Genomic DNA, 24101 nt, shown 5'->3' with positions numbered 1-24101 from the left:
GAACTCAGCATAGCACCTAGCAAAAGAACTCAGCATAGCACCTAGCACTTGTTAAGTGTTCCAAAACATGAGCCATCTGCTCTTGAGAAGAAAGGTGAAGACAAACCTCTACCCAAAGATAAAGGGGAAAGAAATCGGACACTCTCGGGCAGCCATGGCACCTCATACCTGTGATCTCAGTGCCACAGAGACCCTGTCTGAAAGAAAGAAAGAAAGAAAGAAAGAAAGAAAGAAAGAAAGAAAGAAAGAAAGAAAGAGAGAAGAAAGAGAGAAGGAAAGAAAGTAAGAGAAAGGAAAGAAAGAAAGAAGGAAAGAGAGAAAGAGAAAGAAAGAGAAAGAAAGGAAGGAAGGAAGGAAGGAAGGAAGGAAGGAAGGAAGGAAGGAAGAAGAAGAAAGAAAGAAAGAAAGAAAGAAAGAAAGAAAGAAAGAAAGAAAGAAAGAAAGAAAGAAAGAAGTACACGTAGGGAGATGGCTCAGTGGGTAAAAGTACTTGCTTTGCCAACATGAGGACCTAAGTTCAAATCCCCAACATTCATAAAAGCCAAGTATGACTGTAACCTCAGTGATAAACGGCAAAGACAGGTATCCTGGGAGCTAGCTAGCCAACCAGCCTAGCAGAAATGGAGAGCTTCGGTTCAGTGAGAGACCCTGTCACAGGGGACCAGGTAGAGAGCAGTAGAGGAAGACACCCAACCTCTTCCTTCCAGCTTCCTCATGGGGACACCCACACCACTCACATGCATGCACACACATACTCAAAAAAGTACATGTAAAGAATTAAATTCATTAATTTATTAAACTCATAAAACCTGTTCGGGTAAATTGATAATTAGTTCAATTTCTCTATGATGAAAACTGTGAAGGTTACTTCCTGGAGCTTCTTGCTCAAACTTAAAACCTGTCAAAGAAAGCCAGACCTTAATTAAATAACAGTTCAAGCCAAACGTCTAGAAATCACGAGGATTCTGATTCAGGGAGATAAATGATTAATTCAAATCCATCTGTAAGTTGATCACAACTCTCATGAACTCCAGAAGGTGAGCCAAAAACTCTTCCAGGAAGTACTCGTACCCCTTATTTTCTCTTCTTTCGGCAGTGCTGGGGAATGCATGCACACAGGGCCTTCACATGCAAGGCGAGCACTCTGCCACTGATCTGTCCACAGCCTCCGCCATCATCCCAGACATTTCAAATTGGCACCAACTTTATGTGGGCACCATTCTGTCTTTGAGATGTTATCAGTAAATTTGAGCCAGGGCACCGCTTATCTAGTGTAATGCAGAACATAAACACCAAATGATACCGAACATCATTCTTCAGGCTGTGGGAGCAAATAGGACTTGATGTTTATGCTATAGACTACAGAAACAAAGCATCATATGGGAACTGGGGTATTGCTCAGTGGTAAGGCATTTGTCCAGCATGTGTAAGGCCCTGGGGTCAAAAGTACACACTGGGCTTTATGGAGTTTCATGATAGATATAGATGGGTTTGATTCCTACCACAGGAAGGAATGGAAGAAGAGAATCCAAAAACAAAGTTACTTTGAACATATACAAGAACACATGGCAGCAACAGTTCTCTCTGCACTACTGTTTCCAAAAGGTAATACAAAAGCTGTTGAACACTCTCAAGAAAAAACAATTTAAGAGATCTGACTATTTAAAGCTAAGTAAAATAAAGCAAGCAGGGCATCAATCATTTTTGCTATTAATAACCTGAATCTTGTGTCTACAGGAGCACATTTCAGAGCAGGGCAAAGGTCACCTGAGCTTTCCCACCCTGAAGCCCCCACCATCTGACTGTGTAACAGAGAACTAGAGTCATATCAACGGCACAATCCTCATGGCCACACGAGATAATCACATTTCCTGAGTCAATGATCTTCTTATAAGATTCTTAATACAGGTATGATCAGGAAGACACTAGATTTTGGAGCCAATTCCACTGAAGAAATGGAATATTGGAAATATTCTCTTTCAATGCCATCTGCTCCAGATTTGTTCTAAAATACTTGAGGGGGAAAAATCTGTAGTAGGGGGTGATAGATAAATTAGCAATATTGGCAAAACACTAAAAGTTATTAGAGCTAAATGACAAACACAGGATTCGATATAATATGCTGCTCTAATTTTGCATATTTGCAATTTCCCACAGAAAAATGTCGGAAAATATTGTGCTGCACTGGGTGTGACAGTGTGTGCCTATGATCCAAGTAACCAAAAGCCTGAGGGGGGAGGGAGAGAGAGAGTGGGGGGAGAGAGGGAGGGAGAGAGAGAGAGAGAGAGAGAGAGGGAGAAAGGGAGAGAGAGAGAGAAAGGGAGAGAGAAAGGGAGAGAGGGGGGAGAGAGAGGAGAGAGGGGGAAGGGAGAGAGAGAGGGAGGGAGGGAGAGAGAGAGACAGAGAGGAAGGGAGAGGAGAGAGGGGGAAAGGAGAGAGAGAGGGAGGGAGGGAGAGAGAGAGAGAGAGAGAGAGAGAGAGAGAGAGAGAGAGAGAGAGAGGAAGGGAGAGGAGAGAGGGGGAAGGGAGAGAGAGAGGGAGGGAGGGAGAGAGAGAGAGGGAGGGAGGAAGGAAGGAAGGAAGGAAGGAAGGAAGGAAGGAAGGAAGGAAGGAAGGAAGGAAGGAAGGAAAAGAAGAAAAAGAAAGGAAATGAGGTAGGGTGGGGGTGGCAGCAGCACACACCTTTAATCCCAGCATTCAGGAGGCAGAGGCAGGCAGCTCTCTGAGTTCGAGACCAGCCTAGTCTACAGAGCTCATTCCAGGACAGCCAGGGCTACACAGAGAAACCCTATCTCAAAAAGCCAAAAAATAAAATAAAATAATTTTTCCACCTGCACTGGTTTTATTGAGGGTGGGAGGTACTTTTTTTCTATAATTTTTTTTTTTAGGTTTATTCTATTTTATTGTATGTGTAAGAGTGTTGTGCCTGAATGTGTGTGTGTGTGTGAGCACCATGTGCATGCCTAGTGCCTGCAAAAGCCAGAAGAGAATGTTAGTTCCCCTGGACCTAGAGTTACAGACGGTTGTGAGCTACCATGTGGATACCAGGGTTCTCTACAAAGGCAGCAAGTACACTTACACACGGAGCCATCTCTCCAGGTCCTGTTTTCTTTCTTTTTTGGAGATGATATCTCACATCCCAGGATGGCCACAAACTCAAGACAACTCTCCCGTCGCACCTTCCCAAGTGCTGGGATTATAGGCATGAGCCAGCCACAACAACACGCAGCTTCTCACCTGCACTCAAATTTAGACTTCTGATACTCTCAACCGAGAAAAGTGGTGAGATACAACCACTCACTTTGCACGCCTTGCACTAGTCAGCCACTGGTGGCCCCTAAAGACTTGTGCTAAGAGGAAGTGAACACCAAGTCCAACAGCAGCTCAAAGACAACTGCACCTAAAAACTAGTGATTCCTCTAGAACACCAGCTCTCCAGGGAAGGCGACAGGTGCACTCTCGAGTCATCAGCCCTCAGATGACTTCATGCATGGAACACTTGAGAACATTTTGTTAAACCAATGAGACAAGAATTTCTTAAAATCCTCCAGGAGACTAGGTAAAACAAGTAACATGAGCAGCCCTTCTGGAAGGTCCAACTTTCAACAAGGGAAGATTCCAGTGAATGGAAGAAATTGGTCATCAGACTTTTGAAGAAATGATCAAGCATAGAAGGAAGGCTGCATGAAACCCAGTGGACGGGAAGAAGAGAAAAGACACTTCAGCTCATGGATGGCTCCAGAACAGGAACCAGGACACTCACCAGCACTTTGTTTTCCACCCTGTCTCCCTTCACTTCCAACTTCACTTTCTTCTTCACTGAGATTTTGATCTTTCTGCCAATAACATCCTTTATGCTTTCTGAAAGAAAGAAAAAGTTTCATTATAGTCCTTCTTTAGCAAGTAAAAGGGGCATTGGTGCAGAGCAGACGTTTGGAGGAGAGTCTAGCTGTTTTTATCGTTGGCCCTTTCCTTTCTTTCTGCTAGATTAACAAGTCTGATAGTTGTCAGCCTTCAAGAGGTTTTTGTTTTGAGACAGAGTCTGGGAACCAAATTCAAGTCCGCTGGAAGGCAAGGACTCTGAACGGCTGAGCCATCTCTCCAGTTCTGAATATTAAAGTCTTGACAGTAGTGGTCTGTGGTGTAGCCCAGTGGTAGAAATTTGAAAGTTTGGAAAAAAGAATGTCTTCCTTTCACTCTCACGAGCTGCCCAACCCAAATCAAATCCAGTGTCATCTTCACTGGCAATTATGAAAGCTGGACAACCTTGCTCTTCTCCAACTCTCTGAGGGAATTAGGAGTTGAGGGTCCCAAAAATCACCTGCTGCACAGATCCTGAGCCCCAAGGATGACTGCACCAAGACACTTGGCATCTCTCCCTAAATCTGCCCCTGGCCTTCCTAACCACAGTGGCCTTTCTGAATGCCCAGCTTGAGTGTGCCTTTCCTGGTGAGAGGTATGGTCATTTGGAGAAGAATCCAATGGTTGTAGTGTACAAGTCTCACATTTCCCAGCTTGATTTCTCAGTACATACACAAGGGTCCATGTCCCCCTGGATTTTCACAAGCCTGGGATTTTCTACGGATTCTCTTTTCTGGGATGTCTTTGCCCTATTCTCCTGATAATATCCTACTTATCCTTCAAATGCCAGTTCCATCTTCTAGGATGTCATAGCTCTGTATTTTGTATTCTAACCATCTTGGCTTATTCAGGGAGTCAATAAATATGAACAGCCCTACTACCTGCTTGCTATGGTGGTTTACCATCTAGCAAAAGCTACTCGAGATACCACTAAATGAATCTTCACAGAGCACACCTGCTCACAGACAGGGCAGGGGTGGAAGTTTGAGACAAGAGAATCTTGAGCTGAGGAGGCAGGAAATGGACCTCTGGTTTCCACACTGGGGTGTCCAACATGGCCCACTAAGGTGTAGAATGTTGACTCTTTACACTGTAGATGTTTTAGCACATACAGACTAAAGTCTATTATTTTGGGCAACAGCTACACTGGGAGTTCTCTGTCCGGCTGTTTCATCAGAACTAAAAGCAACACAGACTACCCCTACCCCACCCCACTAAGAGACTTGTGGGAAGTGGGCCACTGAAATTCACTTACTATATGCACACGAAAGGAGACAAGTCACAATCCAAAAGAGTAGTGTCTCTGGTGGGGATGAATGACATGTGACAGGTGTTCTTGTTCTCTGCCTTTTCTGTTGTTGTTGTTGTTGAGACAAGGTCTCCCTATGCACTCTTGACTAGCCTAGAACTCACTATGTAGACCAAGCTGGCCTCAAGCTCACAGAGATCTACTTGCTTCTACCTCCTCAGTGTTAGGATTAATAGCTTGGGCCACTGCAATCCCTCTCACATACACACACACACACACACACACACACACACACACACACACACACACACCCATTTGTATTCTGCATTTAAAACTGTTCTACAAAATTCAAGAGGTGGCTCACAGCTGTAACCTAGCATTCAGGAGACTGAGGAAGGAGAGAGAACAGTTTAAGGCCAGCCTCAGCTACATAGTGAGTTGGCACCCACCCTGGGCTATGAGAGCCCCAATCAAAAAAAAAAAAAAAAAAAAAACCTTAATCATCATACACAGCTCACAGGCCTCCAAAGAGACATTGAGGAGACAACAGTGAGGCGTTTGCAGTCTGGTGGTTTGAACTAATCAGAAATCTTATGAGTCCCTGGAACTAGAAGCAATAGCAGGTGCATTTTCCCACCATAGCCAAAAGGGACCATGTAAAGGCCTAGAAAAATGCTATTAGGCATATCACAGAAGGGTGGTGGAGAAATACACTAAATGATTTAGCCAGAGAAGAATCCTGCCAGCCGCTGTCCTTCCAAACATCACCAAGACACAATAGTGAATAAGCACAAAAATTTCTTGCAAAAGAGGCGTCAGATTCAACTTCTAAGCATACTGAAGTACTGAAAACCACTGATAAAAACAGCCTTTTCCCCTCACTCTCCACATTTTCCCCTGAGTCTAAATCACCTGAACTTCAGGTCCCAGGACAACGCTACACAACTTTCTAAAAATCTACACCCTTGGAGGCATCTTGGAACCTCCAGTATTAGTCTCCTGTTCAGGCAAGGTGTTGGAAACACCCAGAATCTGATGGCCCACTCGCTGATGTCTCAGAACTGACTCCCGGGATTGGGGAGAGGGCCTGGAACAAAATAGGGGTGTGCAAGAGTATATCACTCGATTTTTTTGTTGTTGTGGTGGTGGTGGCGGTGTGTCTTTAATTCAACAAAAGCAAAGTTCCATACAAAACCAGCAACAGCTTCTTCCCGCCAAGTTTCACCTGCAGAGTAAGCAGCTTTACAAGGGGACACCAAGTCCTCTCAAGTATAAGCTGCGTCGACGTGTAGCAGAGGGGCAAAGTCCAGCCTACGGTGAACCTGCAGTGAGAGCTTTCCCTCCTGGTCTGCACCCAGAAAACATTAAGACACGGAGAGTGTGCCCAGCATGGTACCTCAGGGAATACAGGTCACCGAGGCTCAAAGCCCGCCCATGCTGACACGTTCACCTTAATGCAAGTCAACATAGTCCACAAGCAGAGCGTGAGCGCTGGTTCCCAGCACTCCTAGGCCATTTGTCATTTGCCATTTAACCTTTCCTGCTACAGCAAAGCCCCAACTCTCTCCACCCTCCACTCCAAATGAGGACAACCCCCCCACACCCCCTCCAGCCAACCAGGAGGGCCTCAAGCGACCGGTCACCTGGCACAGAATACCACATACGTGTTCCCAAAGAGACTGGGGGTGATCATTTTTAAAATGAGGCTTTTATCATTAACCCTCCATTTCCTGGCCCTAGTAGACCTCAGTCGAGTAACCCTCTGGCTTCCAGCTCTATCCCCTAAGCCACGCCTTGCCAGACCCGGTCCTGACGCTGGGCCGGCGCCTCCATCCCTGAGGCTGTCGGTGAGAGGGGCAGCCCCAGACGGGAATTTCCTGGAGGGTGCCTGGCACTAGCCGAGGGGACCTAAATGCTGTCGCCAGGCATCCTCCTGCTAGGCTTTCCCGGACTTTCCCGAGTTGGGGGTCACGGGGCTGGCCGCTGGAAGGGACGCCCCTCCAGCTCCATGTTCCGCCAACCTGACCCACCTGGTGGGGCAGGCAGGGAGACCCGCCCGGAGCCTTCCAGGGCTCCAGATGCCTCCCCACGCCTTCCTCTCTCTGGACCCCGCTCCTGCGGCCATCAGGCCAGCAAACTTGTAGGCGCCCCCCGGCAACCCTGCCCCACACCTCTCGCGCGCCAGGGCGCGGGGACTCTGCGGGAGGACGGAGGTGGAAAGGGAGGCGGAGAGGAGGTGTGCGCAGAGGAAGATAGCCAGTCGGCCACCGCGCCAGGCTTACCCATCAACTCCCGGGGCACATCGGAGCTCTCGTCGGTCATGGTTGCCCACTGGGCGCGGGGAGATCCCGGGTCCCACTCTGACTCTCGGCCCCGCGCCCTTCCCTAAACCCTTTAAGGTTTCCGCGAGGGAGCCGCAGCTTGCAAGGGAAGAGTGGGCCGAAGCAGCGGGGCGTTGATCCAAGGTTGCCGCGCGCCCGCAATACCCGCCCCCCCAAAAAAAAAAAAAAAATTCCGAAGAGTTGCAAATCCGAGCTGGCTCTGCGGCCGCCGCTACATGCCGCCCGCTCGGCTCGCAGCTCCGGGGGCCGAACGCAAGGCGGCTGCAGCACCGGCTCCTCCTCGCGCGGGCGCCGCGCAGCCGGGCCTCTGCGCCGCACCTTGGGCGTAGGTGAAGCGGAAGGCGAGGGTTGGGCGGCCGGGCTGCTCTCGGCCTCCAGCGGGGCTGGGCTGGGCAGGGGCGGGTCGGCCCTGCTCTCCTCCTTCCCCTTCTCCCGCTCCTCCTCCTCTCCTTCACCCGCTCCTGCTCCTCCTCCTGGTCCCCCTGCGTCTCCTCCCCGCCTCGCGAGAGCGGCCTCCGCACGGGTCCCCGGCCGGCCTCCGGGCCTGGGCGCACGGTGCCCGGCGCGGGGCACAGCCCGGGGACCGACGCGGCGCTCGGCTGCGGTGGCTGCTTCCCTGACGGCTGCGGCGGCGCCGGGCTCCGCGCCCCTCCTCGCAGCCTCGCTCCGGTGCAGCAGGCGCTTGCGTCTGGAGAGGGGTCGATGGAGCTGTAGAGAGAGCCCGAGAGCCATCTGCTGGCTGCCGGCGAGGAGAACCCGGGCTGTCCCCAAATCCCGGCCGGCCAATGGACCCTGAGGCCCGGAGCTGCAGAACCCAGCGGGGGCTGCAGAGGCCCCTGGGCGGAAACTGGCGTTTTCGGGAATCCTTTCGTGCCCTTCTGGATCTCAGGCCCCTCTGAGAGCGGTGTCATCGCACCCGCGTTATTAATTCCCTATCTATGGTGATTGAGAGCTACGCGCAATCAATAGACAACCGTAAGATGAGAAGACAGGAACCTCTTTGCCTTTTGATGGCGACCCTGTCTCCTTAAGCCTCGGGGCACATCGGAGGGCCAGATGTCGTTCACAAAAGCCGACTATTCGGCTACTCATTCTACCTGATGCAACCCCTCCACGTGCCTTCGGATTCTGGAGTGCTTGTGTGCACTTTCATCACCCGCAGCTGGGAATGTCGCTGACTGACCAATCAGGTTCTGACTTTAAAGGGCAGAAACCCGGGAGGGAGGAAAAGAAAGGGAATATCCGGCATTCGGCAGCTTAATTTTTGTTATTGTTGTATTTGTTGATTGGTTGGTTTTTGAGACCGGGTCTCATTATGTAACTCTGGCTGGCATGGAACTTGCTGTGTAGACCAAGCTGGCCTCCAACTAAAAGATCCCTCTGCCTCCCAGAGCCCTGGGATCAAAGGTATGGGGCACCACGTCTGACTGCTTAGTTTTTTGTTTTTTAAAGTGTCTCTCTGGTGGCCTGGGCCGCAGTTCTCCTGCCTCAGCCTCCCGGGTACTGAGACTCCTAGTGTGAGCTCTCTGTCTGAGTTGGGAGTCTAGTTTTAAAGACTGCTGTGGACCTTGCGACCTTGCTTCCCTAAGAATAATCTGCAGTTTCTATTCTGGATTGCTGTTGGTGGAACTCTTTCCTTGGGAAGACTGTAAATACTCTCCTTATAGTTCTCCAACTACAGAGTTCAATCCCACCGAACTCCGTCTTGGGGAACCAATGAGGTTACTAGACTTGACAGAACATGGGTGAGGGGTTACTTGAAGGAGTGTGGGTGACCCCAAAACAGCCACATACCCTTGCATGGATGAAGATTTCCCCACAGCTGTACAAATGGTGTGCCCCTTTTCAGTTAGGAGACCACCCTTTACATACCCTGGCATCTCCAAGACCATAAGGCCACAGGCAATTAGAGTCAAATCACGTATCACTGGCTCAGAAGTGTAGAAGAGAGCAGCTGGAATCTCAGATAAGGTTCCATTGACTCCCCCAACCCTCTCCTTCTAGGAACAGTCAAAAGATTTCTTGCAAGTAACTAACCACTGGTCTGATGAAAATGGTAACTGTTCTTCTGGGAGAGTACCTTCTAGAAGAGATTCTCTGGCTGGCCCTTCCCACCTGCTTCACCCCATCCCAACCCCCACCCTGACTCAGCAAGACACCATTCTTTTGTAATTTACTGTTATTGCGGATGCACAAAGTGGGGGGGGGGGCGGGTTGTGGAGGTCAGAGGACAACTTGTGGGAATCAGTTTGATCACTCTATGTGGGTTTCAGAGAGATCAAAGGGCCTTCGCAGCCGAGCCATCTCCCAGTCCCGCAGACTCCACTCTTTCCAAGACTCTCTCGGGTTATCTGCTTCTTGCTGTTTGCAAACCCATCATTTGTGTACCTTCTTGATGGAACTTCTACAGGGGTTTTTAGATGGCTGAGATTCCTAAGACTAAAACACACTGAGAAACCCAAACAGACAAGGGCCCTTCCTTCATTCTTCTAAGTCTTTGTCCAGTTTTACTATTTAACCCTTGAATCCCGGACTGGAGTGGGGGGAGGTGGGAGTTGGTTGTTTCCTAACTAGACAGTAGGCAATTTGAAGGTAGGAAGTGTAGCAAGTATCTGTGTGTTATTGGGAACTGAACCCAGGACCTCTCCCACACTGTCAGAGGAGCCTCCGCCACTCAGCTAAGCACCTCTGCCTCAACAACCTGGGCAAGGCAGATTGGCCAGTTGGAACCTCCAGCTCCGTCTACATTGAGAAGCCCCATTCCTATCATCCAAACCCCGCCCACTCAGAGAATCTCTGAAGTAAAGAAAGGCACCAAAAGCCCAGTTTGGCCTTCTTGGCAGCTGCTTGCAGCTTCCTCCCCTGAAGTTGCCTGCTGCCCAAGTCTCCACCTAAAGCAGTCAGCTTTTGACCATACTTAGGCACAACCCCAGCTTGTGGCAGAAACCTCATCACCCCTCACCTACAACCTATATAATCTCCCTGCTTTAGTTCAGGGGTGCGGCTTCTCTGGCCTTGATCTCTGGGACTGAGAACCCGTCAGGAATTGCTTCACTCAAATGAACCAGTTCTTACACTTTTTCAATTTGCCTTGATCTGGCTTACTGCATTGGCAGAGAAACCTATTATGGGTGGGCAGAAAATCTATTACAGATGTCCAGTAAACACTTGTTGACTTGAGCTTTCTACCTCAGACCTTTACCTCTTTGTTAATAAAGTTAGCAATTTGTCTAAACCACATATTTTCTTCATATATTAACTATTTCCCCCCTACAGTAAGTGGGAAGCACTACTCAAAACAGTCTTTCAAATGCACATGGTTTAACAATGTTTTTCTGGATAAACCAATGAAGTTTCAAAAACAGCCCCAAAGGTGCCACACTGTAGTGGGTGGCTGTTTGAGCCATGCCCTGTAGCGCCCCCCCCCCCCAGTGAGGTAGCAGGTAGCTGTCACACCTGCCTATGACGTTAATGTACATGCCCCTGGGGCATGGCCACTAGGGGACCCTTAAGACCTGGGATGCACTACAATCTCTTTCTTTGCTATGTCATGGTTTTGGATGCTGAGATCTTGGACCAGGCAGATCAGCGTGGGACATAGCTCAACTTTCTTGGACTCTACAATAAATCTCCCATAGTTGTGAGTTAACCCCCAAATAAATTCCTTTGCTCATAAAATAGACTCCATGGATTAGTCCCATTACTACACGATGGGAAACTTGTGAAAATAAGAACAAAGCTCTTTGTCCTTTGGCCTGGGTAGGTATAAGGGTAAAGGAAGGCTGAGTGGCACTCCTATAATCCAGGACTTCTGCACTTCATGATTTTATTGTTATTTTTGTGGTTTTTAGGGGTTTTTTTTTTAGATTTTTTTTTTAAGATTTATTTTTATTTTATGTATGTGTGCTACCTGCATGTATATCAGTATACCAGGTGTGTGAAATTCCTGAAGAGACCAAAAGAGGGTGTAAGACCCCTGGTAATGGAGTTATGGAGGGTTGTAAGCCATCATGTGGGTGCTGGTATGAACTGCAGTGCTCTTAATTGATAAATCACTCTCCAACCCTTGGGGTGTTTTGAGACAAAGTGTCACCAGTAGCCCAGTCTGGTCTCAAACTTACTATGTAGGCACGGGTGACCTTGGCCTGTTTATCTTCCTGTCTTTACCTTATGAGTGCTAAAAGTATAGCATGCACCATCCTGCCTGGCTCTGTGCTGTTAGGGATAGAACTCAGGAAAGGCTTCTACATTTTAGGCAAGCACACTACCATCTAAGCCCCATCTGTAGCCCCTACTTCACTTTCTTTCTTTTCTTTCTTTCTTTCTTTCTTTTCTTTCTTTCTTTCTCTCTCTCTCTCTCTCTCTCTCTCTTTCTTTCTTCCTTTCTTTTTCATATTCTGAGACAGAGTCTTACTCTGTAACCAGATTAACCTGGAACTCATTATGTAGCCAAGGCTTGACCTCAAACCTGAAGCCTCCAAAGGGCTAGTATTATAGATGTGCACCATCACACCCAGCTTCCCCCCTTTTTTCCTTACTGTGATCTACACTGAACCCAGAACTTTGCACACTGGACAAGTGTTTTTATGCTGAGCATCAACCATACCTCACTTTAAGATGTTAACACAGTGCAATAAATCTAACAAATACGAGATGACAAAGTTAATTTGGGAAATCGTTGTAGAATATTATTTTAAGGTGTGTTAATTTTGTTTATGTAGCATTTGTTTAACTCTGTGAAGCTGTGTTACTGTGCCTGTCTAAAACACCTGATGGTCTAATAAAGAAGTGAACAGCCAATAGCAAGGAAGGAGGAAAGGATAGACGTGGCTAGCAGGCAGAGAGAATATATAGAAGGAGAAATCTGAGAGGAGAGAAGGAGCAAGAGAAGGAGGACATCATGGGCCAACCACCCAGCTACACAGCCAGCAATGGACTAGGAAAGAAAGATATACAGAAATAGAGAAAGGTAAAAGCCCAGAGGCAAAAGGTAGATGGGATAATTTAGGTTAAGAAAAGCTGGTAAGAAACAAGCCAATCTAAGGCCAGGCATTCGTAATTAAGAATAAGCCTCTGTGTGTGATCTATTTGGGAAATGGATGGTGAGCCCCCAAAAGTTCAAAAACAAACAACATTTTGGCCTTCCAATGTGGGCCCAATTTCTACATAGGCTTAAGAAAGCTGAGAGAAAAAAAGAGAGGTTATGGCTCCTTTAAGAGTTTCTGCAAGCTGGTAAGCCCTTGAGCAGCCAGTAGGAACAAAAATTTAAATAAAAATGCCTGCCACAGCACAAGCATTGACATTTTAGAGCTCTAGGAAGGCTGAATGCAGTGCTCAGCATGAGCCTTCGGCTTGGCTTTCCCAAAACTAGAAGTAGGCAGAGGTCCATGCTGCTTAGCAGTTTAAAGTTTGTTCATGTGGTCAAGAAGACTAAAAGATATGCAATAAAAGAGGTCCAGATGGGAAAACTGCTAAATAAGTTACAGTGTGTTTAACAATGTATGTAGACTTAAGAAAAGAAAAAGGGTATAATCATTGAAAGAAATGAATAGTTTAAAAATAATAATAAAGTCTTTAAAGAGAGAGTAAAAGTAAAATAAAAGAAAAAAGCCATGTAAGATGGGAAAATACACAGGGAGACTGGATCCTGTATGTTATTGTGTTGATTTTGGATCTTTTGATTGTTGAAAAGCAAAGGACAGCTGGAAAGAGACCTGGAATTGAAAGAGGGACTGTTGAAATAAATCAGACTATATACTTTAGAAATGCCTTAACTTTTAAAAAGTCAAGAAGTATATTTGTCAAATGGAAATCAAAAATGCTTTGGAGTTTTGTTCCCACAGGAAATAAGAGGCTATGGATTCCTTCAGGGGTAATGTGGATCAGGTTTGATCAGGTAAGTCCTCCTGAAACTTGAAAGGTGATATCTATCAGCAAAAGTTACTGCTGGTCTTCACAGGACTTGGCTATTATCTGAAATTTTCTCTCTGTGACCCTAAAGATAGTGTGTCCACAGACAGCAGGAAGCAGTTTGGAGAAGCCCAAATTCCCAAGAGGAAGAACAAAGCCCACATTCCCAAGAGGGGTGTGGGAGACTTTGGTTATTTGGTGGGTTATTAATGTTTGTTATCATTTAGGGGAATATAGTATATTGATACAAGTTTAAAGTTATTTTTGTTACACTGTATATGTTTCTACTCTTATTTACAGGATTTTTGTATATTGATAAAAATTTTAAGGTTATTTTTGTTACAACATATTGTATATATGTTTCTATTCTTGTTTAAGGTATTGTACCTATGCAGTTTATTTTTAAATGTAAGGTAAAATTCTAGTTTTTGAGAGCTGTTATAAATGATATAGGATAATCAGGAAATATAGGTTAGTGGTTAGTCATTTATAACTATCAAATTTATAGATATGTTAGACGTGTTTTCCAGATCATATAGAGATATATTTTAGATAGATAGATGGTCTTTAAACCTTTCAAAGACCTACAGAATATGGCACTTAAAATATTTTGTTAACAAAAAGTTTTTCATGACAATGAGACACGTCTGTTCCTGGCAGCACCAATTTACTTCAGAGATGATGGGCACTGAAGAAACTCCTTATGGAGTTTGCTTTTACTGTGGCAAAGTTAGCCACTGGGAAAAGAAACTGTTCTTGCCTTTGACTACTGATGATGTGCTGTGCAGACTGGACATGCAAGACACACAGGAAAAGACTGTTGAACTTTGCCAAAACAATGCAGGACAGTCCTTCAAAATTTCAGCTTCACAGAAGAGTCTGCCTGATATTCTGCAGGACACACAAGGACAGTTCTTCAAATTTTCTGCTTCACTGAGAATTCTGCCTGATACTCTAGGCCTGTAGGCTGAAGATAGATGCCCCAATGTTACAGAAGGAACTTTGGGTGACTGTTCAGGCAGTCAGATGTGTCTGTCATTTCTAGAGTTTTTGAAAGTTGTTTGCAATGCACTTTTTGTTTACACAAATAATATTACATCCTTCTGGCCCTCTAATGGAGTTGAAGACTAGATAGTTATAGTTGCAGTTTTTCTTAGTTATGATAGTAAGTTAGGTGTAAAACTTTGGATTCACTAAGATAGGACAGATAAATGCAATATTTTCTTTGAATATGCTATCTACAAATGGACATAATATTGTAAATGTAATTCCTACTTGATAATTATTTTGTTGTATATAGTTTTACTATGTTCAAGTTAAAAAATCTTTATTTAGACAAAAAGAGAGAAATGTTGTAGAATATTATTTTAAGGTATGTTGTAGTCAGAAGGTTTCTCTGGTCCCGCCTGGTCCCGCAGCCGCTCAGACCCAAGTAAACACACAGAGGCTTATATTATTTCCAAACTGGATGGCCTATGGCTCAAGCTTCTCGCTAACAAGCTCTTTGTAACTTAACCCATTTCTGTTTATCTATAAGTTGTCACATGGCTGTGACTTACCGGTACTTTCACATCTTGCTTCTCCTGGCGGCAGCTTGCAGCATCTTTTCTTCCTCCCATTCCCTCTTCCTCTCTCCCCAGTTGGGATACACTGCCTAACCTTATTCTGCCTCACCATTGGCCAAATAGCTTTATTTATCAACCAATCAGAGCAATACATATTCACAGCACACAGAAAGACCATCTCATAGCACTTCCCCTTTTCTGTCTAATCAAAAAGGAAGGTTTTAACTTTAACATAGTAAAATTACATATAACAAAACAGTTATCAAGCAAGCATTATAGTTACAATATCTAGTCTATATTTGGCAAATTTAAAGGAAATATTGTATCTATCCTGTATTTGTGAGTCTAAGGTTTCATATCTAATTTATCTTTTATGATAACCAAGGAAAATTATAATTATCTAGTCTTCAACTACATCAAAGACTCCAGAAGGATATAATATTACCTAAGTAAATAGGAAGAGCATTGTAAGCAACTTCCAAAAAGCTAGAATGACAGAGACAGCTGGCTGGCTGAGATAATCCAGCCTCAAAGGAGCAGGACTTGACATAAGCCCTGCATTTTCACATTATGCAGAGACTGGACAACAAATGATAGAGCTACCACTCCCAGAACTTGACAATTAACTCAACATTTTTCTTTTCAGGATCCCCTAAAGATGCCTTCACCCCCAGACAGCAGGAAGTAATTTTAAGACCACGACACCCGCATTCCCAAGAGGTGGTGTGGGTGGTTTTGGGTTTCTCAATGGATTTTGGATAATTGTCATTGTTTATGATGGTTGATTACAAGTTGTTATTGTTAATGGTCAGGAAAAAGGCTAAATGAAGGAGATTAGATTTAAGGTTCTTGTTTGAAAAAAAAGAGGATATAGATAAGAGGTAGATGATTGAATCTGCTCTGAAAAAAAAAGATATAGAAATGATAGAATAAAGGGTAGATTATTGAATCTACCCTGACAAGAAAAAAGAAAGGATATAGATATGATATAGATAAAAAGGTAGATTATTGAATCTACTTTTAAAAGGCAACTACTAGTTTTAAATATTACATTTATTACTAGTTTAAACTACTAGTTTTAAACTACTAGTTTAAAAAATTACATTGGATTGGATTTTTGTATGTTGTATACAATTATGTGTATTGCTACAAATTTAAGATTGATTTATATAGATATGAAAAGATAAAAAAAGGTAGATTATTGAATCTACTTTTAGAAAGCAACTACTAGTTTTAAATATTTTACATTGGATTGGATTTTTGTATATTGTATACAAATTATGTATATTGATACAAATTTGAGATTGATTTTGTTAGAAAATACTGTACATATATTTCTAATCTTGTTCAAGATATTGTACCTATACAGTTCATTTAACAATGTAATGCAATTTGCTAATCATTGAAACTTATTACCAACTATTTAGGATAAAAAAAGAAATGTAAGTTAGTAGTTGGACATTACAATTGAACTTGTAGTCATATTAGGTATGTTTTCAATGTCAAGCAGAGATATATTTTAAATAGACAGGTCATCTTCAAATATTTCAGAGATCTGCAGAATACAGCATTTAAGATGTTTTAATAACATAAATTTTTTCCTTTTTTTATGACTATGAGACATGTCTGCTCCTGGCAGCACCAATCTACTTCATAGATGATGGGCACTGAAGAAACTCCACCTGGAGTTTACTTTCATTGTGGCAAAAGTTAGCCACTGGGCAAGAAAGTGCCCTCAAATGGACTGCTGACAGTATGCTGTCCAAAATGGACAAGCAGGACACAAAACAAAGGACTGCTGATCTTTGCCAAGACAAAGTAGGAAGGCTCTTTAGAAAATACTGCTTCACAGATGAATCTGTCAGATATGCTAAGCCTATAGGCTGAAGATGATGCCTTAACATTGCAGAGAAACCTTGGGTGACTGTCCAGGCAGCTGACTGTTTCTGCCATAACTCACATTTTTTTGGAAGTCACTTGTTTGCACTCCTGTGTTACTAGGTAATATTATTTTCATCTTGGGTCTCTGAGGGAGTTGAAGATTAGATAGTTATAGTTTTCCTTGTTAAGAAATCCAGAAAAGAAACTCACTAAGAGGTGTTAAGTGTATAAATTTGAAAGATATCAAAAGATAGTTTTGGTTATGCGAATTAGGATAGAAGGTAAATTAGATATAATCCTTTGGATTCACAAAAATAGGATAGATAATGGAATATTTTCTCTGAATTTGTCAAATGCAAATGAACTAGACATTGTTGATGTATTTATTGCTTATACATATTGTATATAGTTAATGTACTTATTATATATAATTTTTCTCATGTTAGTTATAATTTTTTATTTTTTATTTTAGACAAAAAAAGGGAAATATGGTGATATATTGTGTCCCTCAATGTATTGTGCACCCTAATAAAGTTTATCTGAGGATCAGAGGAAAAAGCTAGTCACTATAGTAAACATAGAGGTCAGGCAGTGGTAGCACACACCTTTAATCCCAGCATTCAGGAGGCAGAGATCTACCCAGATCTCTGTGAGTTCAAGGTCACACTGGGAACAGAGCCAGGTGTGGTGGCATATGCCTTGAATTCCAACACTAGTTAACCATAAAGGTCTGGAGGTCTGCACAGACAGACAGGAAGTGACAGAGCTGGGCAGGAAGAGGAAGTGATATAGCTAGGCAGAGAGAGGAAGTGAGACTGCAGGGGCAGAAAGGCATATAGGCATGGGTATATAGGAAGTAGGTCTTTTTGGAGACTGAGATGTTGGTGAGGTGAGGTTGGCCATGGTTTGTTCTATTCCTCTGATCTCTCAGTTTTAACCCCAATATCTGGCTCCAGATTTTTATTAATAAGACCATTTAGTGATTCATCTTTCAGTGTGTTACTTTTTTTTATGTTGCATTTGTTTAACTCTGTGAAGCTGTGTTACTGTGCCTGTCTAAAACACCTGATGTGCTAATAAAGATCTGAACGGCCAATAGCCAGGCAGGAGAGAGGGTAGGCGTGGCTAGCAGGCACAGAGAATAAACAGAAGGAGAAAGCTGAGAGGAGAGAAGGAGTGAGAGTGACGATATTTTGTATGTGTTCTAACAAAGCTTGCCTGAAGATCAGAGTGTGGAGTGAAGCCACTAGTTAGTCACAGAGACCAGGCAGTAGTGGCACACACCTTTAATCCCAGAACTCAGGAGGTAGAGGCAGACTGATCTCTCTGAGTTCAAGGCCACCCTGGGCTACATAAGATTGATCCAGTCTAAAAGAGAAATAAAGCCAGGCAGTGGTGGCACATACCTTTGATCCCAGCATTTAGGATCTCATGCTTTTAATCCCAGCACTAGGGAGGTGGAGGCAGAGAGAGGAATATAAGGCAGGAGGAGACAGGAGCTCAGCCCCTTTCAGTCTGAGGATTCTGAGAAGTAAGAAGTCTTTCTAGTGGCTGGCTCCTATACTTCTCTGATCTTTCAGCTTTCTCACTGATATCTGACTCCAGGTTTTTATTACTAAGATCAATTAGGATTTGTGCTACAAGGGCGAGAAGGAGAAGAACATTGGGGCCAGGCACCCAGCTACACAACCAGCAACAGAGGAAAAAAGAAAAGTATTCAGAAATAGAGCAAGATAAAAGCCCAGAGGCAAAAGGTAGATGGGATAATTTAGGTTAAGAAAAGCTGGAAAGAAACAAGCCAAGCTAAGGCCAGGCATTCATAATTAAGAATAAGTCTCTGTGTGTGATTTATTTGGGAACTGGATGGTGAACCCCCAAAAGAGCAAAAACAACAGGAAATGACATGTGCTTTTTTTGTTTGTTTTTTTGTTTTTTTGAAACAGGGTTTCTCTGTGTAGCCCTGGCTGTCCTGGAACTCGATTTGCAGACCAGGCTGGCCTCGAACTGATAGAGATCTACCTGCCTCTGCCTCTTTAGTGCTGGGATTAAAGGTGTACACCACCACACCTGGCTTGACACGTGCATTTTTATTTTAAATTCTACATGAGCATCTGTGTCATTGTATCACATTTTGTATTTCATTATGATAAGAAAATACAATCTGAATAAAGCACTTACCAAAAATACGTAATACTTTTATAATGACTTAAAATACTACCATTCAGACAACATCGTCTAGTGACTAAACCCACGGTGACAGAACACACAGAAGTGGAGCCATCAACAAGCTAACAGAAAGCCCCCGACTCAGTTCTGGTCCTGCCTGTGACAGTGAGAACCAATAGCACTTCTTAAAAATGTATATAGCATTTATTTATTTGTTGGTTTAGTGTGTGTGTGTGTGTGTGTGTGTATGTGTGCATGTGTTGAGTCCAGTCTCTCCTTCTACCAAGTGGGTCCCAGGGATTGAACTCAGGTCATCGAGATTGACGACAGGCACTGAGTCACCTCACCAACGCCAATTAACAGCATTCCACTGCCTATGTAATTTTGTGTATTTGTTGGGTTTTCTTTGTTGGGATGCTGGGAAGCAAAGCAGGAGTTTGCCAGTGTCAGGTAAGCACTCTACCACTGAGCTATAACTCTGCCCCTTACCTTTTAATGATTTTGAGATAATCTCACACCCCAGAAACTACCATGTGTTAAGGGGTATAAATGTATAAAATGGGATTGAGAGCTCACACCTGCAATACTCGTATTTGCAACCTGAGACAGGAGTTCAAAGCCAGGTTGGACTACGGAGTGAGTTCTAGACCAACCTTCTTTAGGATGAGACTCTGTTAAAAATAAAATAAAAATGTCCTTCTCAGTGAATTAGTAGAGACCTTTCAAAAGTGTGTTATGCCAACCGACAGTGTTGCTCAGTGGTCAGCACTTGGCTGTAGCATGTTTGAGGGCCCGATTCAATCCCCAGTACCACAAAAAAGTCTGTGATTCTAACTAATTTGGGAATATCTTTAGGAAGACCCAGTTTGCAGACTTGGGGTATAGTTCAGCTCACAGAGTGCTTGCACAGCATGCCCAGAGCCCCAGGGTTAATCCTCAGCACAGCACTCTCTGGGCGTGGTGGTGCATATCTGGTCTGTAATCGTAGTGCTCAGGAGGTGGAGGCAGTAATGTTCTGAGTCATTCTTAGACATATGTCAAGTTCTAGGCTAGTGTGGGCTGCATGAGTCAGGATGGGGCCAAATAGGAGGAGGGAGAGAGGAAGAGAGGAAAGAAAAAGAAGGGAAGGAAGAAGAAAAGGGGGAGGACCTCGCTCATTGTTCACTTAGCATTGGAGATGATGGGAGGTAAACAGCTTTTAAACAAAACTCCTGCCAAGTATTCACAAGTGAAATTACATAAAATCTGCTATTTGCTTAGAAATAATCCATGAGGGAACCTGGGGGTCATGTGTAACAGGGATGCCGATGAAACCCAGTGGCTAGGGTTGATTTTCACTGTAGCTGGGTCTTGGATTCAGGTATTTTCTTTCCTTTTTCTTGCCTGTGCTTGACAATACTACCAAACCACTAAGTAGCACTTCTCATGGGGCAGAAGGAAAAAAACCAACTCAGTATTAATTCAGAAACAGTTGCACTTTGATGGCAGTCATGGTGTCATGATACATAGAAGCCCTTCCTTGTCACTAATGAAATCAGATGCATTCCGTAATTGGTAAAGATGATTAACGTTATGCTTCTTACCCTACTCCTAATACAAATACTTAACTTACCATTACTTCTACGTGCACCTGACAATACATGAAGAGATGAGGTTTGGCATAGCCAAGATACCCAGAAGCAATTTGGTTCAGGAGATGTAATAAATAGATCTTCATCACAGGTTATCAAGACATTTAGATTTGTGGAGAAACTTTTCAAAGCCAGAGTGCTCTCAAGAGTCAAGCCAAAGGAGAACTTAAGACTTCCTGGCCAAGGTTCATCTCACTATAGTATTTGTTCCCCTCCACTGGGTTCCTGGGCTAGGCTCCCAGAGAAATATAGAGGTGACTAGGCTTGGCTCAGTAACTGGACTTTTAGAGCAGAAGCCTGGGCTCTGGCATTTGCTCAAATTGAGCTTGGCACCCATCCCAATGTACCAATTAAAGAGACAAGTCATAGTGAAAAGCAGAGAAAGGAGATTTAATATGACCACACTGGGAAGAAAGATCAATGGCGTTGTCTTAGTTAGGGTTTCTGTTGCTGCAAAGAGACATCATGACCATGCCAACTCTTCTAAAGGAAAACATTTAATTGGAGCCAGCTTACATTTTCATGCCCCATCTTGGTGGGACATGGCGGTATACAGGCAGATGTGGTGCTGGAGAAGGAGCTGAGAGTTCTACATCTTGATCGATAGACAGCAGAAGGAATCTAAAACACACTGGCAAGACTTGATCTTATGAGACCTCAAAGCCCACCTCTACAATGGCACACTTCCTTTACAAGTCCACACCTACTCCAACATGGCCACATCTCCTAATAGTGCCACTCCCTATGGACCAAGCATTCAAACATATGAGTGTATGGAGACTATACCTATTCAAACTACCACAGAAGTCCAGTGAATGGGGAGTTTTGTTGTTGTTGTTATTGTTTTGGGGACAGGGTCTCACTGTACTTCAGGCTGGCCTGGAACTCGCTATGTACCTTAGGCTAGTTTCAAACTCATAGCAATCCTCCTGACTCAGCCTTCTAGGTGTTGGGATTACTAGCTCTAGCTACCACAATCAAACAAGACATGAGCTTTAGGTTAAAACAGAGGAAGAATTAGAATAAGAAGTCTGGGTCAGAGTGTGGCCCTGCCTCATGACTTTAAATCTGTTCATTCCTGTTACAACCATAAGGGATCAATCTTAGGTTCCTTACTCGATCTGCTCCAGGATGTAGCTTCTCATCTCAAGGGCCATTTTCCCTGCAGGCTCCACATAGCTGGGGGTGGCTGATGAGGGGGCTTCAGTCCTTTGTCACAGAAGTGTTTAGAGATCAGTCCTATTGGTTCTGACACCCAAATGACTCAAGGAAAAAAGTCAGAGGCAGTGATCTCCACACAGTCATCTCTGTGCCTCCAGGATGGCCAAAGGATAAAATGGTTACATATTACTTGTTTCTTTGCTGCTGTGACCAGCTACCTGACAAAGAACAAGTGAACAGAAGAATTTATTTTGGCTCACAGTTTGAGAGGACACAATCCATCATGATGAAAACATGGATGAAGGGAAATGGCTCTTCACATTGTGCCCATAGTCAGGAAGCAGAGACATAAATACTGCTGCCCAGCTGACTTTTTCCATTGGATGGCGTCAGCCACATCACAGCTTGGCCCTCCCTCACTTAAACCTCTCTAGGAACACTGTCAAAAACATGCCTAGAGGTGAATCTCCTAGGCAATTCTAAATCCAGTAGACAATGAAGACAGGCAGAGTCAAGCAGAAACCTGACCCCAGGTAAAGGAGACAGACTCAGATAGGAGGGCATAACCCAGAAACCAGGAAAGTGACGAGGGACCACTGTGGAGGGACCAGGAGTAGGAATCTCAGGATACAGGGGATAGGAAGGGAGAAATGGGGAGAATGGGGAGGATGGCTTTAGTCAGGGAGCAAAGGGATGTCAGTGCAGCACAGGGGACAGGAGCAACAAATAGCACTTAAAGATGTTTGAAAATCGATAAGGCATTATTTTATATGTACCTAAAATTACACATACTACATACATCTACCAAATCAAGCTATGCCACTTAAGCTGACAATGTGCCCTACATAAGCCACAGACACTATCTAACAAAAACCCCAACACCAAGCATAAGAAACCCCCTTTTCTAGCCGGATCTGACAGAAAGTCCCTGCACCCTACCCCTGACACACACACACACACACACACGCGCGCGCACACACACACACACACACACACACACACACACACACACACACACAAGGTCTAGTTTTCATAGCACCAAAGGTGCTATGCTACCTGCCAAGTAAAGAAAGCAATTAAAACTCCTTTCCAGCTGTGTCAACTATAAACTGTAACAATTGCCAGCATGGCAAGATATCCCTAAGGTTTGCAATAGTGGCATTCCTATCTTGACAGTAACCAACAGCTGTCTAACTGGACTTAAAGCCTGCTCAACAGGAGGGAAATCATGCTTGGTTGGAAATCCAGACGACTACCCAGGGCTGGTGAGATCACAGAGCTTAAAGAACCTACTACTTCCACTTGACTAGACCAGTATAATTTCTGACTGCATTCCGAACTTTGTCCTTGAACCCACAGGTAAGTGTGGCTCTCACCCCTCATCAAAGAAGCTTCCCTTTGTAGTAGATGAACACCATCACAGAAAATCACAACTGGTCAAAATGTAGAGGACAGCTGATTCAGGAGTACCCTGCCCCAGTGGATGCATCTATAACACAGCTCCTGCACCTAAGGCTCAGGGACCATTGCAGAAGAGGGGACAGGAAGATCGTTTGAGGTCAAGGATACCCTGTCTCAAAAAGACCAAAACAGGGACTGTAGGGCTGGCTCTGCAGTTAAGAGTAGGTGCTGCTCCTGTAGAGGACCTGAGTTCAGCTCCCATCACCTACATCGGGCTCACAACTGCTTTTAACTCTAACTCCAGGCTTCTGTGGACACCTGTACATGGACACATGTGTACATATAAATACAAATAAAACAAATTTTTCTAAAAGGCCAAGCTAAAGAAATAACCATCAAGTAGATGCCCATGACCCTGAAGATATTGATTCCTCTTCCCCATGTAGCAACATGGACTAGCTTTCTCTGCCTCTCTCTCCCTCCCTCTTTCTCTCTGACAGTTTCATATGGCCTGGGATGGCTTTGAACTCACTATGTAGCCAAGAATTATATTTGTTTTGTTTTGTTTTGTTTTGTTTTCCGAAACAGGGTTTCTCTTTATAGCCCTGGCTGTCCTGGAACTCACTCTGTAGACCAGGCTGGCCTAGAACTCATAGAGATCTGCCTGCTTCCCGAGTGCTGAGATTAAAGGCAAGAATTCTATTTATTTATTCTTATTTTTATTTTATTATTAATTTTTTTGAGACAAGGTTTCTCTGTATAGCAGCCCTGGCTGTCCTGGGACTGGCTTTGTAGATCAAACTGGCCTCGAACTCACAAAGATCCTCTGCCTCTGCCTTCTGAGTGCTTGGATTTAAGGCTGCACCACCACCGCCTGGCTAAGAATTCTATTTTTTAATAGATGAAGCAATTTATTAACAAAGCAGACTTTGTT

General features: G+C 44.2%; 1 protein-coding gene across 2 annotated transcripts in view; it reads right to left on the bottom strand.

Moving 5' to 3' along the window:
• Positions 1-7599, bottom strand: part of Carmil1 (capping protein regulator and myosin 1 linker 1) — a 294654-nt gene extending 287055 nt beyond the window's left edge. For both annotated transcript variants that reach the window (XM_059263261.1, XM_059263262.1), the window contains exons 1-2: positions 7393-7599; positions 3764-3861 (exon numbers count right to left, since the gene is read on the bottom strand). In XM_059263261.1, coding sequence (XP_059119244.1) covers positions 3764-3861; positions 7393-7432 — 138 coding nt within the window. In that variant the 5' untranslated portion in view covers positions 7433-7599. The remainder of the gene's footprint in view (positions 1-3763; positions 3862-7392) is intronic.
• Between the last annotated feature and the right edge of the window lie 16502 nt (positions 7600-24101).

This window comes from Peromyscus eremicus, chromosome 5, assembly GCF_949786415.1.
Source record: "Peromyscus eremicus chromosome 5, PerEre_H2_v1, whole genome shotgun sequence".
NCBI classification, from domain to species: Eukaryota; Metazoa; Chordata; class Mammalia; order Rodentia; family Cricetidae; genus Peromyscus; species Peromyscus eremicus.
Note: the sequence above shows the minus strand (reverse complement) of the source record. Positions and strands in the feature narration are given on the sequence as shown.